At 49.6% G+C, this 16,211-nt stretch overlaps 1 protein-coding gene across 2 annotated transcripts in view; it reads left to right on the top strand.

Moving 5' to 3' along the window:
• Positions 1-3,578, top strand: part of EFCAB2 (EF-hand calcium binding domain 2) — a 130,499-nt gene extending 126,921 nt beyond the window's left edge. For both annotated transcript variants that reach the window (XM_042975602.1, XM_042975601.1), the window contains one exon: positions 2,975-3,578. In XM_042975602.1, the coding sequence (XP_042831536.1) occupies positions 2,975-3,090 (116 nt within the window). In that variant the 3' untranslated portion in view covers positions 3,091-3,578. The remainder of the gene's footprint in view (positions 1-2,974) is intronic.
• Positions 3,579-16,211: the final 12,633 nt, after the last annotated feature.

Raw genomic sequence — 16,211 nt, 5'->3', positions numbered from 1 at the left:
CGCTTCGGATTCTGTGTCTCCCCCTCTCTCTACCCCTCCCCTGCTCATGCTCTGTGTCTCTCTGTCTCTCCATAATAAATAAACATTAAAAAAAAATAAAAAATAAATGAATGAGCAGATGAAAGAAGGATTCGTGAAGGGGCCCGATGGAGAGAGATAGGTACTGACATCATAGTGTGAACAGAGGTGGGGAGGCGGAAGTGAGCGTAATATCTCCGTATCATGGAGACTGTGAGGGGAGAGCGCCTGGGGGCCTTGCTGGCCAACAGCAGGAGACAAGCCTGGGTAGATCTGTGGGCTAGCCTGTTGAGGCCTGGGCTCAGGGCTCAGGACTCACCCTGTGGGCACCACAGGAGCATCGCGGGGTGTTGACCAGATGGTCCTTACGGGGCAGGAGGGATTGTTGGAAGACCAGTCTGGTGCTGGCAGTTTGTTGGACGAGTAAGAGACCGGTCAGGAGGCTACTGCGGCTTTGGGAAGGTGCCCTAGCGAGGTTAGTCTGGAGCCAGCAGGCGGAATGGAAAGGAAAGATGGGTACAGGGGGCCCCCCAGGTGGCTCAGTCGGTTAAGAGTCCGACTTCTGCTCAGGTCATGATCTCACGGTTCTTGAGTTCGAGCCCCGCGTTGGGTTCTGTGCTGTCATCACAGAGCCTGCTTCGGATCTTCTGTGTCGTCTCTATGCCCCTCCCCCACTCACGGGCACTCTCTCTCTCTCTCTCTCTCTCTCAAAAATAAATAAACTGAAAAAAAAAAGAGAGAGAGGTACAGTAGGCCTGTTTACAGCAGGATCCGTGGGTCTCGATGAGTAACAGCACGTAGGGAACAAAGGTGGGAGCTGAGGCAGGAGTAACAGGGCCTTGACTCGGATGATGGGTGTCACGGGAATGCTGTTGACTGACACCGAGATATCAGAAGCAGACTGCCTCAGACACAGAGATAAGGGGATGTTTCACAACATCCACAGACTATTAGGTTGGGAAGCTGCATTCTGGCTGCCCGGGATGTCATATGAAACACATGATAAGCCACAGCGAACCAAATTCCTGAAAGACGTCCAGGCATGTGATGGTGTCAGACAGTATTTAGCAGCAGGGAAGGTCTCCAAAACTTTGTTTCAACAAATACATGTTGCCACCTGTGTGCCAGAATGTTCTAAGTGTTAGTTAGATGATAACATGTTGAGTCCTCATAACAACCGCATTAGATGGCTGCCGTGATTATCTTCTCCATTTCGCAGGGAGGAAAACTGAGACACAGAGAGCTTAAGTGATTCGCCCAGGATCTTAAAGTTAATGAGACAGCTAAGCATTTGAACCCAGGTAGTCTGCCTCCCAAGATTGTGCTTTAAAAAAAAAATGTTTATTTATTCATTGAGAGACAGAGAGAGAGAGAGAGAGAGAGAGAGAGAGAGAGAGAGAGAATCCTAAGCAGGCTGCACGCTGTCAGCATAGAGCCTGATGCAGGGCATGATCTCACATGAGATCATGACCTGAACTGAAATCAAGAGTCAGACGCTTAACCAACTGAGCCACCCAGGCGCCCCCACAAGATTGTGCTTTTAATCATTAAGCTATTCCGTTCTTATCCTTAATCAAACACTGTGTACCTCCTTCCTTGCCCACGGAAGCGGTGTGACTGCCTTCTGGATTGTACTGTGAACAGCGTCGTGTTCTGAGCGGTCGAGTGTAGCCCTCGAGGTCATGGGCCTTGAGCTGGACTACGGCATCCAGATCCCAGCTCTGCCACTCATTGGCCGGGGCGGTGGCCTCGCGTCTCTGTGTGCCGGTTCCTCTTCTGTAAGTGGGGCAGCCATCCTTTCGTCTTGTGAGGCGCTTGGGAGGTTAACTTCGTGCGTCTCAACACGTGGTTGTTACCAGTGCTCTGTGCAGGACCTCCACGGTGCCCATCGGAGTTCGTTGGCAGTGGAGTTTCCATTTAATCAGGTGTAAGAAAGATGTTAGGCTGTATAAGCGTTCTGTCTTTTCTCAGGATGTAAGTACGGTTTCGAGAACTCGACACATTGCCCTTGTTCGATAGTCTGTTATCATTGTCCTCACGATCCCCACTTGAGTGATTTCTGTGGTTTTAGCTGAATTCCGACCTGGAAAACATCGTGTGTCGTGGCAGGTGAAAAACTCGGAAGATAAGTGATCCACAGGCCTTAGTAACTCACCGGCTCAGAGAAGCGTCTTTTGGGGGGAAAGTGGCGATTTGGATGTTTCTGTATTTTTGCTTAATATCAGGACAAAGTTCTTTCTTAAGTAGTTGGCAACCTTTCCGGCGTTCCTCCTGAGTTTGCTTCTCATCTTGGTGGCATCAGGGTCCAAGATGACCCTCAGCTGTTACCTGGATCCAGCAAAATCCACAGATTCTCTGTGCAACTTTTGGTTTCGTATGACAGCAACGCTGGGCCAGACTATAACAGAGAGGACCGTTTTGACCCGGAGGATGAGTGGCATCTGTCCGTGGGTTCAGCTGGCATCACGAAGCTGGCCGAGCTGGTCAGGGAGTATTCAGAGACTTCACGTCTCTGTCAGCGGCTCTTCAGCAACTTTGCATCGCGACCGTTTAATCCCTTCGTCACAGCCTTGCTCAATATAATGATTAGACTCCCTAGAAAAGTGAGCCTTCGGGTGAAGGCAATTCCAATAGTTTTAATTTAAATAAATAAGCAACCTTATTCAGGGGGGTCTTAATGTTCTCCTGCTGTTCTGGCTGGAGTGATCGATGTTATAGGTCGCTTGAGCTATGATGTCTGCAAGGCAGACTAAGTCCCAAGTCGGCCAGGGGTACAACTGCCTGCTCTTTGAGTGTCTGGACGGTCATGATGTGCTGGCTCCGGGGCCCCAGGGAGAGGAACCAGCGACACGGCGGGGACCTGGGGGGCTCCGTGGCAATTAAGCTCGTCGGCGGAAAGAGAAAGCAAAAGATCAGAGGATCGTAAATGATGAATTTCCCTTCTTGTCCTTCCCAGGTGAGCCTTTCTCTCAGGAGGAAATGGAAGAAATGTTGTCTGCTGCAATTGATCCAGAATCGAATTCAGTTCATTACAAGGACTATATAGCAATGATGGTGATAGATGAAAGTTAAGTGCCTTGAAGACTTAATTTCTAACTGAGAGGCTGATTTTAAAAATGGCTTGTCCTTGTGAATTTCGCGTTTTATCTTATAATTCCTGTATACGCTAATTAATGCCCAGTAACAACTATTTCAAGACACTTTGTTCTTTAAAGATGATCATTACGCTGTAAAACACAGATTTATTTGGTGTGGTCTAGCCTTATGGAATGGCAAATTGCTAATTATCTTAAAGCTTGTTCTTAAAACGTTTTAACATTATCCGTGGATTGTTGTTAATTTCCCGCAATAAAACTCAGGTGACCTTCAAATTAATTAAGCTGAAAAAATGAAGAATGACCAGAATGACCCCAGGTTTGGCATAGAAGGATCTTGGAATGGGGCAGAATGAGCACAAACTGAAAATGAGTAGTAGCATGGGGAAAGCCACAAACGACTAATGCTTCGGCATCTGAACGTGGAAGGGGCGTGATTGAAATAAATATTGACAATTAATTGCTTATGAGTGTCGATTATAAGTCTCATTTGAGGTGATATTAACCCAGCTAAAGGAGTTGAGGTAATTGAATGTAGAGAGGAGAAAACTGAATGGAGGGGCGCTTGGGTGGCTCAGTCGGTTAAACGTCCCACTTCGGCTCAGGTCATGATTTTGAGGCTCGCAGGTTCAAGCCCCGTGTCGGGCTCTGTGCGGACAGCTCGAAGCCTGGAGCCTGCTTCGGATTCTGTGTCTCCCTCGCTTTCTGCCCCTCCCCACTCTCACTCTGTCTCTCTCTCTCCCCCTCCCCTGCTCATGCTTTCTCTGTCTCTCAAAAATGAATAAATGTTAAAAAAAAATTAAAAAAAGAAGACTGAATGGAAATTGATAATGCGAGGAAGTGGCAATTCTCTTCTGTCTTTAGAGTTCTTACCTGTTCATAATAGCTGCCGTGAGAGTATTGTCCTGACTACTGAGTGAGAATATTGAGAAATTCTGTGGTGTGCAGGAGGTATAGCTGTTGAAAGAGCAGAATAAAGTTATCTGAACACAAGGAATCATGATGGAGAAAGGCCCAGGAACTTACAAGCAAAGGGGGAAATAAGGTTAAGGAAAATGAATAGTCTCCCATGACCTGTCTAGCCTTTCATGTGCATGCATTACACACACAGGGATCTCTCTGTATTTTTTTATTTTTTTATTTTTAAAATTTTTATTATTATTTAAAACATGTTTATTATGATTTTAAAAATGTTTATAATTTTTTAAATTTACATCCAAATTAGTTAGCATGTAGTGCAACAGTGATTTCAGGAGTAGATTCCTTAGTGCCCCTGACCCATTTAGCCCAGCCCCCCTCCCACAACCCCTCCAGTAACCCTCAGTTTGTTCTCCATATTTAAGAGTCTCTTATGTTTTGTCCCCCTCCCTGTTTTTATATTATTTTTGCTTCCCTTCCCTTATGTTCATCTGTTTTGTCTCTTAAAGTCCTCAAATGAGTGAAGTCATATGGTATTTGTTTTTCTCTAATTTCGCTTAGCATAATACCCTCTAGTTCCATCCATGCAAATTTTTGTTTTTTTAATGTTTATTTTTGAGAGAGAGAGAGAGAGAGAGAGAGAGAGAGAGAGGCAGAGAGAAAGGGAGACACAGAATCCGAAGCAGGTTCCAGGCTCTGAGCTGTCCACATAGAGCCTGATGCGGGGCTCAAACCGAGATCATGACCTGAGCTGAAGTCAGATGCTTAACTGACCAAGCCGCCCAGGCGCCCCTATTTTTTATTTTTTAATTAATGTTTCTTATCTATTTTTGAGAGAGAGTGCGAGCGGGGGAGGGGCGGAGAGAGAGGGAGACAGAGGATCCAAAGCGGGCTCTGCACTGACAGAGTTTGAACCCACGAACCATGAGATCATGACCTGAGCCAAAGTCGGATGCTCAACAGACTGAGCCACTCAGGCGCCCCCCACAGTGATCTCTATTTAAAGATGCTTCACCCCTACGTGTGTGTATACACACACACACACACATAAACATTTGATGTTGCTTATGATTGATTCTTCCTCTTAGGCATGCAAGAGAGGGGCTGCTACCCAAGAAACTGTCACTATTTGTCCATTCATTCATGAAACATTTACTGAGTATTCTTGGTGTGTTAGGAACTAGAGGGGCAAGGTGGCGCTGTCCCTAACTAATCGAGGTCCCCAACCGATCGAGGTCCCCAACGGATCGAGGTCCCCAACTGATTGAAGTCCCTAACTGATCGAGGTCTCTAACCGATCGAGGTCCCCAACTGATTGAGGTCCCTAACTAATCGAGGTCCCCAACCGATCGAGGTCCCTGTTTAGTGGAGGAGATCTGCAAGTCAGTCAACAACCACATTTCAGGCTGGGGCACATTCAGGGGGCTATGGAAATGTAAAAGAGGGGTAGCTCACTCAGCCTGGTGGGTGAGTTTCCGGGAGAGGAGAGGGTCTGGTGAGCAGAGAAGGCGTCCCAGAGTAGGTAACACCTACGGTAAAGACAAGTGGTTTACTGAGCTGGTGGCAGGACACGGGGTATTTCCAGAGGGGACCAGTGAGTGCAAAAACCCTGGGGGTGTCATGAAACATGAAGCAATCTGGGAACTTAAGGTGGTGTAGTGTGTTTGGCGTGGATTTGGGGGAACATGATGAGAGATGAAGTTGGGGCGGTAGACGGGGGCTGTATCCTTAAGGATATCGGGTTAGGCGTGCAGTTAGGGTTTTAGTGTTAGAATTTCGACTTTTTCTGATGATCATCGAGAAAGAGCATTTGTAAATAGCATGGAAAATAGATCCGGGGGAGTCGAGACTAGAAAGAAGCAGAGAGACCAGCTGGTAAACGACGTGGCTGGTGGAAGGACATAGGTTGGGAATAGTCTGGCCGGAGTCCCAGGTTTCTGACTTGGACAGCGGGCAGATCGTAGAGCCACGAATTCAGCTAGGAAATCCAGGAAGCAAGTCAGGGTTGGTGGGCAAAATGGCGAGTTTGGCGGTGGACGTCTAGGGCTTGAGGAGCGAGTACATCCAACAACCAGTTGGATCAGTAAGAGGAAAATCTGGCAAGAGACTTGGATTTCGGAAGGGAAGAGGGTCAAAGCCCAAGGGGAAGGTCAGCACTTAAGGGAGGGCAGGGGAGGAGGGGCCCACGAGAGACTGGGCAGGAGAAGCCTGAGGGGGGAAAGCAGGAGAGAAGCGTCAGGAAGCCAAGTGGGAGAGGATCGCAAGGATCTCAAGGCTGTAGTGAGGGCAGGGAAGTTAAAGATGGAGAATGCAGGGGCGCCTGCGCGGCTCAGTCGGTTAAGCTCTGACTTCGGCCCGGGTCAGGACCTCACAGTTCGTGAGTTTGAGCCCCGCATTGGGCTCTCTGCTGTCAGCACAGAGCCTGCTTCAGATCCTCTGTCCCCCGCCCCCCGCCCCTCCCTGCTGGTTCTCTCTCTCTCAAAATAAAAAATAAACTGACAAAAAGATTAAATAAAGATGGAAAAATGTGTACCAGTGGTAGCAACAGCGTTCGCGGGTGGCCTCTGCGGGAGCAGATTTGGCGAAGTGACAGGGGCAGCGTCGGGTGGGTTGGGGACCAGAGGGCTGTGAGAAGGTGGATCGTGAGGACGGGGCAGGAGAAGGAGAGCAGGTTGAGGGAGTTATTTTCGGAAGAGGGGACACATGCAGGCGTGTGTGTACTCAAAGGGCTGAGGATAGGAGAGAAGTCAAAGACCCTAAGGAAGTAGGCGGATCCAGGTTCCAGAGCAAGAAAAAAAAAAAAAAAAAGATTGTTTTGGGGTGGGTTGGAACAAGGAACCGGCATAGACAGTTCCTACCCAATGGCCTCTGTTTAATTCTTACTTTTTTTTTTTTAATATTTATTTTATTTTTGAGAGAGAGAGCATGAGCTCCAAGGGGCTCATGACGGGTAGAGAGAATCCGCAGCAGGCTCCAGGCTCCTGTCCGAGCTGTCAGCACGGAGCCCTACGTGGGGCTCGAACTCACCAACCGCGAGATCATGACCTGAGCGGAAGTTGGATGCTTAACCGCCGGAGCCACCCAGGAAGGCCTGTTTCATTCTTGAATGGAGAGGAAGGTAGTAGGTTAGGAGCTTGCATTGACAGAGAGCCCAGGTGAGGATTTTCAGGAAATCCTGGAGGATTGTGTTCAGTGACCCGGGCTCAGGAGCAGAAATGGTGGGTTGCTCGGCTGACTCAGGGTTAAGGTCCTGTCATCCGAGATGGAAGGAACCAAAGGGCAAGGCAGTGGGGGACTCCGCAGGAAAGCAGGCATGGGGATGGTCTGTGGAGTCCACGTGTTCGGCACAGATACGGGAGCGGCTAACAGACTGCGGCAGAGGGGCAGGGCCCCCGAACCTCTACAGGGCAGCACGAGTGTGGCCGGAGGGAGGGGGGACTGGCTTGCTTCCCAGTCGTAATCCAGTCTGCTTGACATTGAACTCCAGTGCGTTCTTAGGGCGTTCGTCTGCTCTCCGCGTTATTCCAGCTAACATCTGTGCACTATTCACCGTGCCCTCCACCTATCAGCTCCCCTGACCCGCGCATCCCCCGCGGATAAGGGGTACTGTTGCGTTACCCCCATTTCACAGCGGTGGTAACAAGGCTACACAGCTCTGAGGGTTGTATTCGTCAGTGTTCGCCACGTTGTGTTGTGGTAACAAATAACCCGAAAACCTCGGGGCTTTCTACGATGAGCTGTTACTTGTTCGTGTTTTATGTCACGTGACCTCTTCCAACCGTGTCTTCGACGGGAGGGTGGCCATCTGTCCTGGTTCACCCCGGGGGGTTCCCACCGGTCCCTGTTGTATGGACATAACTGCCACTAGAGCCCTCTCTTAGCAGCATGCCAGTTGAGACCATCGAAATGTGGTCATCCTGTTCACAAATAGCGCATCAGGGGCGCCTGGTGGCTCCGTCCGTTAAGCGTCTGGCTCTTGATCCCGGCTCAGGTCACGATCTCACGGTTCGCGAGATCGAGCCCCACGTCGGGCTCTGCCCCGCCAGTGCCGAGCCTGCTTGGGATTCTCTCTCTCCCTTTCTCTCTGCTCCTCACCTGCTCACACGTGCACTCTCTCTCGCGCTCTTTCAAAATAAACCTAAAAACAATAGCACATAAAAATGATGGTGAGGAATCCTTCCTGCTGGAAGGTTTTGGAAACGATAACCACCGAGGCGTGCTAACGGCCGGGGCAACACCCGAGTGGGGAACGGATGTGGCGCTCGCTTTGCGGTGCGTGTGAGAATCACCACCCGGAGAGGAGGACGAGCCTCGTGCCCGTGGGCCAGGGCGGGGCCGCGTGAGGGAGGGGGGGCGGTGGCCCCGAGAGCGTCAACCCCCAGGCTGCCCGCGATGGCGACAGGCTGTGGCCGCGCCGCGGCGTGGCAGGGGCGTGAAATGCCCTGTAAGGAGGAAGCGCACCCAGGGCCACATCATTCGGCGGCAGCGGCCCGCACCAGCGTGTCGCGTTCAAGCGTGTCCTGGTGCCCAGCGCGGGGGCCCAGGCAGGGACTTGTCCGGAGCGCGCGGGCAGCTCAGCCTTCTCTTCCAGGAGCCTGTGGCCCCGGGCGACCCCGGTGCCACAGAAGCACAGTTTGGTGAGTTCGCCCCGATGCTGTTCATGAGCAGACGGTGCCACGTTGTCCTCCTGGGGAGGCGCGCTCCCTCCCGGAAGCTCCCTCGGGGCCGGGGACCCCCTTCTGGAATTCCTTCGGAAGTTCTGACTGGCGGCCGACTTCCCACCCCGTCTCGAGGAGATTCGGTCCCTTGGGTAGTCACAAGAGTTGGCCCTGGGGAATGCGGTCCATTTATCTTTAGCACAGACGTTGTTTTTCGGAGGCCCCCGTAGAGCGCAACCCAGAAAGCCGGTTTCGTCTTCTAGTTGTGGCATCAGTGTGGCCTGTTTACAAAGGGGAGGGTTGTCTTCGTCCGCAGGCACCTCTCTCACCCCCGTGGCCCTCGGCCTCCGGTGTGAACCACAAAGAAAGAGCCTGATTCTGCTTCCCCTGGCTTCCCAGGCATCCAAGTGCCTGGAGGATTCTTTTCCGTGGCGGGGGGGGGGGGGGGGGGGGGGGGGGGGGGGGGGGGGGGGGGGGCCGAGTCCGTGTAGATCTTTCTCCCTTCCGGCTTCCGGGGAAGCGCACGCCTCGCCCATACAGCCACTTCCTCGTGGAAGATGAGCGTCACTGCCTTGTGTCCTCTGGGCACGTTAACAAGCAGACGGCCTGCTGGTCACGCGAGCCCCACCTCGTGCCGGGCGCGGTAGCTTCGTGTTTCCATAAGTGTGGTCCGCGATCTCCTGCATCGGGACACCTGGGAGGGGTGCCCGGTAGACATTCGGGCTCCCGAGCCCCACTCCAGAGCCCGAGAACGGAATCTGGGCGTGCTGTGGTGCAGGGGTGGGGCTTGGAGGGGGCTCTGCCTCTGACTGATTAGGCAGCGGGTGCAGACGTTCAATACTGCTGAGTCTCTGCGTCTTAATTGGTAAGGTGGAAAGAACCCCTACCTTATGGGGCTGGTGGGAAAATCAAATGAGATAACGAAAGAAAATTCTTTAAGGGGTGTGAGGTGTGACACAAATCTTATTTATAGGAAACCAGCCAGGGAGGGAGGAAGGGAAGGAGGAAAATAGGAGAAGGGAGAAGGAGGACGGGAGAGGTGGGGAGGGAGAAGGGGAGAAGGGGGAGAGGAAGGGGGAAGGAAGGGATCAGAGAGGGGAGAGGGGGGAAGAGAGGCCAGCTGCCTGGGTAGGGACAATCAGAGAGGGTGGGAAAGTCATAGGTGATAATGTATTTAATCTGGGGGCTAAAGGCAGTGATCCATCTCAGGTACTACTGGTAGAAGGAGATCAGGAGGTTTGCTATCTTGGTGCTATTGATTACAAGCTCTTAAGTGTAGATCGAGAAATCAGGAGGGTTTTTAAAAACGTTTTATGTATTTATTTTTGAGAGAGAGCGCACATGCACGGGAGTGAGGGAGGGGCGGAGAGAGAGGGAGACAGAGAATCCCAAGCAGGCTCCGTGATGACAGCTCGGAGCCTATAACTCGGGGCTCAAACCCACGAGCCATGAGACCATGACCTGAGCTGAAATTAGGAGCCGGATGCTTAACCGCCTGAGCCCCTCAGGCGCCCCGAATTGGAGGTTTTAGGCAGTGCTTTATCTTTTTTTTTAAAAAAAACTGCAGTAAAATAAAAAAACAGTATAAAATTTGCCATCTTAACCGTTGTCAAATGTACAGTTCAATAGTGAGTATATTTATGTTCTTGTGAATTAGATCTTCAGAACTTTTTCATCTTGCACATCTGAAATGCTGTACCCATGAAACAACTCCCCTCTCCCCCCCCCCCCCCGCCATGAATACCATTCTACTTTGTTTCTGTGAGGTTGACTACTGTGAGTTAAATACTGCGTGTAAGTCAAATTGTACTGTATTTGTCTTTTTGTGACTGGGATGTTTCACTTGGCATAGTGTCCTCAAGGTTCATCCACGTTGTCGCAGGGGTGAGGATTTCCTTTCTTTTAAAGGCCGAATAATACTCCATCGTAGATACTGACCACATTTTGTGTATCCATTCGTCCATTGGTGGGTGTTTGGGTCGCTTTCACATCTTGGCTACTGTAAATCATGCTGCCATGAATGAATCCGGGTAAATACCCAGAAGTGGGATTGCTGGATCTTTCTCCTTTTTTGCAAAATTGCTCTCAGTCACAGTGCTTTTAAAGTGGCATAAATTATTCACCTCACTTACTGGAGAAAGCTCTCTAATTCACTTGAGGAAACAATGTTTTATTGTTATTTAAAAAATTGATGCGGTGGAACATTTGAGGCCAATTCTAGTTCTTTGGAGAAGGAGGTAAGATAAAATAGCCCTCTGTGAAGATCCAGACACAGTTTTATATGAGCGGCTGTGCAGAGTGGCAGATAGATCCGGGTACTTCCTTGTTAGTCTTTAGCTACTCAGTAAGAAATCTTGAAAGCCACTTTGAGCCATTTATGACTATGTTTATGAAATTTATGGAAGTATGGATCGAGTATTACCTGACTTCAGTATGGCTAAAAAAAAAGTCAGGATTTTGTGTGTGTGTGTGTGTGTGTGTGTGTGTGTGTGTGTGTTCTGAATGCTTAGGTTTTAAATATCTTGCCCGCTGTGGTGACTCCATTCGGAACCCAGTTACCAGTTCAAGGCATGATGTTCACAGGGGCAGAGTTCATTGTTAGGGAGAGTAAAGATGACTCGATTTGCCAACTAGTCTTCTTGGTAATTTCCAGTATTTTTTAGTTACTCTTCACGAAATCGGAGGAGACCTCGTAAGTCAGCTGACCAAGAGCTCCGCCATTTTCTTGACGCTCGCTTCCCTTCCGCTTGCAGTGCCAGTGCTGTATTCAATTCCCGGTCACTTTGTGGGAAACTTTTTAAGCCTCTTATCAGTTTAAGGAGGCTAGTTTTGTTAAAACCAGATAACATCTGTGAATCCCCCACTTGACTGGGCACCCACGTGCTTAGTAAAGGGTGAGAGTGTGTATGGGGGCCAAGGCACCCCCGTGCTACCCTTAGGACACCTGCCTTCCTTCCTGACACGTGACTCCTGACATGTGGACCCCGTGACCATGCTAGTGTCCATCCATATTGTGCATGGTCAGAGCTAATTCTAATTTTGAGAATCTCCAGAGGAAAGGGTAAACAAAGTAAAACGTAAAATGCTCTGAAAGTTGTCCGAGTATTTCCAAAGCAGTGCATGGCTAGTAAAAAGAAATCGGAAAATACGAGTACGCAAAAAAGAAGAGAAAGCCCAAGACTATGTATCTTTATGTAACATCTTCAGAACGTCACTATGGAGTCGATTGGTCAGGGTCCTAGACTGTGAGGACAGAAACAAGGCTGCTTCACCGAAGTGAAAGGGGATTCACAGGAAGGCAGAGGTGCTCATAGTATCCACAGACCGTGAGATCATGACCTGAGCCAAAGTCGGACACTTAACCGACTGAGCCACCCAGGCGCCCCTGTAATCTGCACTTTAATACACCATGAACAATTTTGCTGTTAGTGTGTATTTACCTAAAATAGAAATTTAATCATTGAGTAGTATGTCATTGTTGGGATCTATTGTAATGTATTTAACTAGTTTCTTATTCCTGGTCATTTAGATAATTTTCAGTTTTGCTCTATCACGATAAATTGTTATGAATATCCGGGTAGTTAAATCTTAATTATTTGCTTAGAATACATTCCTAGAAGCGGAATGGTTGAGTCAACTTTATTTTTTTATTTTTTATTTTTCAAATTAATCAATCAATTATTTATTTATTTTAAAAAATTCTTTTTAATGTTTATTTATCTTTGGGACAGAGAGAGACAGAGCATGAACAGGGGAGGGTCAGAGAGAGAGGGAGACACAGACTCTGAAGCAGGCTCCGGGCTCTGAGCTGTCAGCACAGAGCCCAATGCGGGGCTTGAACTCACAAACTGTGAGATCATGACCTGAGCTGAAGTCGGAAGCTCAACCGACTGAGCCACCCAGGCGCCCCTTTATTTTTTATTTTTTGATGTTTCTTTATTTTAGAGACAGAGTACCAGTGGGGGAAGGGGCAGAGAGAGAGAGAGAGAGACAGAGAGAGACAGAGAGAGAGAAGGAGACAGAGAATCTGAAGCAGGCTCCAGGCTCTGAGATGTCAGCACAGAGCCCGACGCGGGGCTCGAATCCACGAACTATGGGATCATGACCTGAGCCGAAGTTGGATGCTTAGCCGACTGAGCCACCCAGGCGCCCCTGGTTGAGTCAACTTTTTAAAGAGCTGGGGACTTATTTATAAGCCTATTGTTAATAATGTGTTTTCAAGCTATTCTAGAGAAACCCTCAGCTTTTTTAACTTTGCCAATTTGATAGGCAAAAAATGGCATCTCTTGATTTTTTAAGTATTTGCATTCCATTGATTACTTGAACTCTCTAAAGGCCCGGGACAATGTATATTGGAGGATTCCGTTGGATTAGCTCCAGGAGGCACCAAATCGGAGCCCTCACAGACTGTTTCCTGTCAGACAGAAACGACAATCCTGCTGCCTGCTGCGAAATAGAGCCCAAGGCAGAGTCCAGATTCCAGAGGTACGCTTTCCCTCTAGACGCTCATCGCGTGGAGGAGGTGATGAGTGAGAACGAGCCACCGTCACACAGAACAGTTGGCCGGAAGTGTCACAAATACCCAAGGAAACAAATAGGAGCCTGGGGAATAAACATGCAAATAAGAAGTGAAGAGTGATCACCAAAGTCAGAGCGAGTTCTTGAGATGTAAACGCGTTTCCCGGTGCAGTTCGTTTGCTCGCGCGGTCAACATCGACTGAATCCCCAGTACATGCCAGACTCCATTCTGGGCACCAGTGATGCCGAAATGAATGAGACCCAGTCCTTGCCTTCGACAGAGCTCAGTCTTATGGGAGAGATGTCACGACAAGCCATTACACCACGCAGTAGGTGTTTAGCAGCGATAGCAAGGTGTTTGGGGATCCAAGCAGAAAGCAGCCAGCTCTGCCTGGGGGACTCACAGAGGGCTTCATAGAGGAAGTGACAGGATGAACCACAAGAGGTTTCTGTGCCCCTGTTAGTGGTGTTGCTGCCAGTACTGGGTGGGGGAGAATGTTCTGGAAAGAGATGGCTTGAAGCACATGCTAAAATAGCTATACAGCATGGCTTGGGAGAAAGAATGGATCTGCTTTGGGGATGTCACCTGTGCCAGGTGCAGAATACGTGACCTGAGAGAGGTCATTTGATATGTCTCTACCTCGGTTGCACAGCTATAAAATGGCGGTCTTCACATCTATCTTGTAGGGTTGCTCTGAGCATTAAGGGGTGCCCGCGCAGGACTTGATAAGCGGTATCTGTCACTACAAAGTGCTCAGTAAACATCTGTTGAGTGACGAATACAAATGTTTTCTTATATAGTAGATCTTTTAGAACTATATGATGAAGTTGAGTTCAGATGCTTGTAGGGTTTCCGGGCATAAGGAAGGCTATTTTCCTCAACGAGTGACCTCACGAATTTTATGAAAAAAGGGCATACATGTTTTAACTTCATTCAACAAACATTTATTTAGTGCCACTCTGTGCTTGGAACTGCCCCGGTGAACAAAACCAAGTCCCTGCCCTTTCGGAACTTGGCTTCTCGTTGCGGAGACAGCAATGAGTCAATAGATGTATATGTCACACGGGGAAAAGCCCCGTGGAGAAGAAGCAAGATAAGGGTAATTAAGAGAGTGTTGGGACACCATTCCAGCCAGGGTGATACGGGATGTCTTCTCCAAGGAGGTGACATTGGAACAGTGACCTGAAAGAAATGAGGGAGCATCAGGGAAGAGCATTCCCCGCAGAGAGGACAGCACGTTCCCAGGGTTTGGCGGCCTGGAGAAGCAGCAAGGAGACCGCTGAGGCCGTGGTAGCCTGGGCGAAGAGAGGGAAGCAGGAGTTGGGGATGGGGAGGTAGGCAGGTCCAGAACACGAAGGGCTGTGTAGGCTGGGAAGGGACTTCGGTTATTTGCTAAATGCGAAGAGAAGCCACGGAATGGCGTAGAACCGATCAGTGGCCTGTTGCATGGAGTATGGCCTCTCAGACCAGGGTGACAGTGGCAGATGGGGTGAGAAGTGGTTGGCATCCATCCATGTGGAACGTGAACCAAAAGGATTTCCTGAAGGATTAGATGTGAATGGAGAAGGAGACAGATGGCGAGGAATGGAGAGTGTGGTGGGGGACAATGGCAACACGGAGAAGCCAACTAAACACCCGGGTTGGCTGTCCAAGCCCAGAGCCCACGGCAGGAGCTGGGAGTGGAATGGTCAGTGTTCTGGTGACAGTCAAAGCCGTGGCATTGGGTGGGATCACCTAAAGAGGGCGATGGGTAGGAAACATGGTAGCGGGAAGATCCCGGATCCTGCTGTGTCCCCAGTCACCAAGTACCAGTGAGGGCCTCTGTCTGTCTAGACCCTCACCCAGTTCTTTCTCGTCAATGGCCTTTCAGATTCCCAGAGACAATTTGGACCCCCCCCCCGGCTTAGAAAACACTGCAGGTGTTGGAGACAGCTCCAAACTTTTTACTTGCGTGTGCAATCCAAGAATATCCCCTCTGACCACATTGCAAGGGACCTGTCACGATGCCCATGACTTCCCAATTTCTTTTAAACTCTCATGATCTTCAGCCCAGAGTGGAAGGGAGTCAAGATTAATCAGGGCCTACCTAGCCCTGTCGGGGGCTTTGTTAGAACGTATAGGGGCTCAATCTAGAAAACTGAAAACATGCCCAAAATGCTAATAATTTTTTTAAATGTTTATTTACTTTTGAGAGAGAGAGAGAGAGAGAGAGAGCATGTGCAGGGGAGGGGTAGAGAGAGAAGGAGACAGAATCTGAAGCAGGCTCCGGGCTCACAGCACGGAGCCCAACGTGGGGCTTGAACTCACAAACCGTGAGATCATGACCTGAGACGAAGTTGGCTGCTCAACCGACTGAGCCACCCAGGCGCCCCATGACTTTGTTTTTCTAAATCGAGTCTGCCCCCAAGCCCCTCCTGTCCGATCATGTTACGAAGAGCTCTCGGTTTACTAGTTTTCCCACCAGCCGGGAGCAGAGACCCCACCCCACTCACCCCTGATGTTAGAAGCAGGCCCTTCTCTGCGGGGGGCCACAGGTGTGGCTCCCCTGCCTTCCCACTGCCCAGGCCCAGGGACCCCACCTGCTCTCACCGGACACTTCAGCTCTTTGCTTGTTTGTGGGAAGGCTTTTGAAAGCAAAGGCATTTTGCTTCTGCCCTGTTTGCAAAGGAAGCCCCGGTTCTCTGGGACTCAAAGCCCAGCGTGCCCCCCATGAAGGGGTGGGTGGTGAGGAGGAGAGACGGAATTACTTTTTAAGTTTTTCTCTTTCAACAGCAGGAAGAATAATAAGAATAAGAATAGCACAGTAATAACTCTATAAGTTATTCTGCCGGACTACAATATATATGTTTTTGTAAAATGCTTTATTATGAAGAGTTAGCGGGCAAAGTACAGTGAACCCCCCCCCCCCCACACACACACACCTCCTTCCTCAGCGGCTGTCAACTCAGGTCCCATCCCATCTGTCTTCAGGTACACCTCTCCCTCGTTATTCTCAGACAACTC

Source organism: Panthera tigris, chromosome F3 (genome assembly GCF_018350195.1).
Source record: "Panthera tigris isolate Pti1 chromosome F3, P.tigris_Pti1_mat1.1, whole genome shotgun sequence".
Taxonomy (NCBI): Eukaryota; Metazoa; Chordata; class Mammalia; order Carnivora; family Felidae; genus Panthera; species Panthera tigris.
The sequence above is the reverse complement of the archived record's forward strand: the minus strand, read 5'-3'. Positions and strand labels throughout refer to the sequence as shown.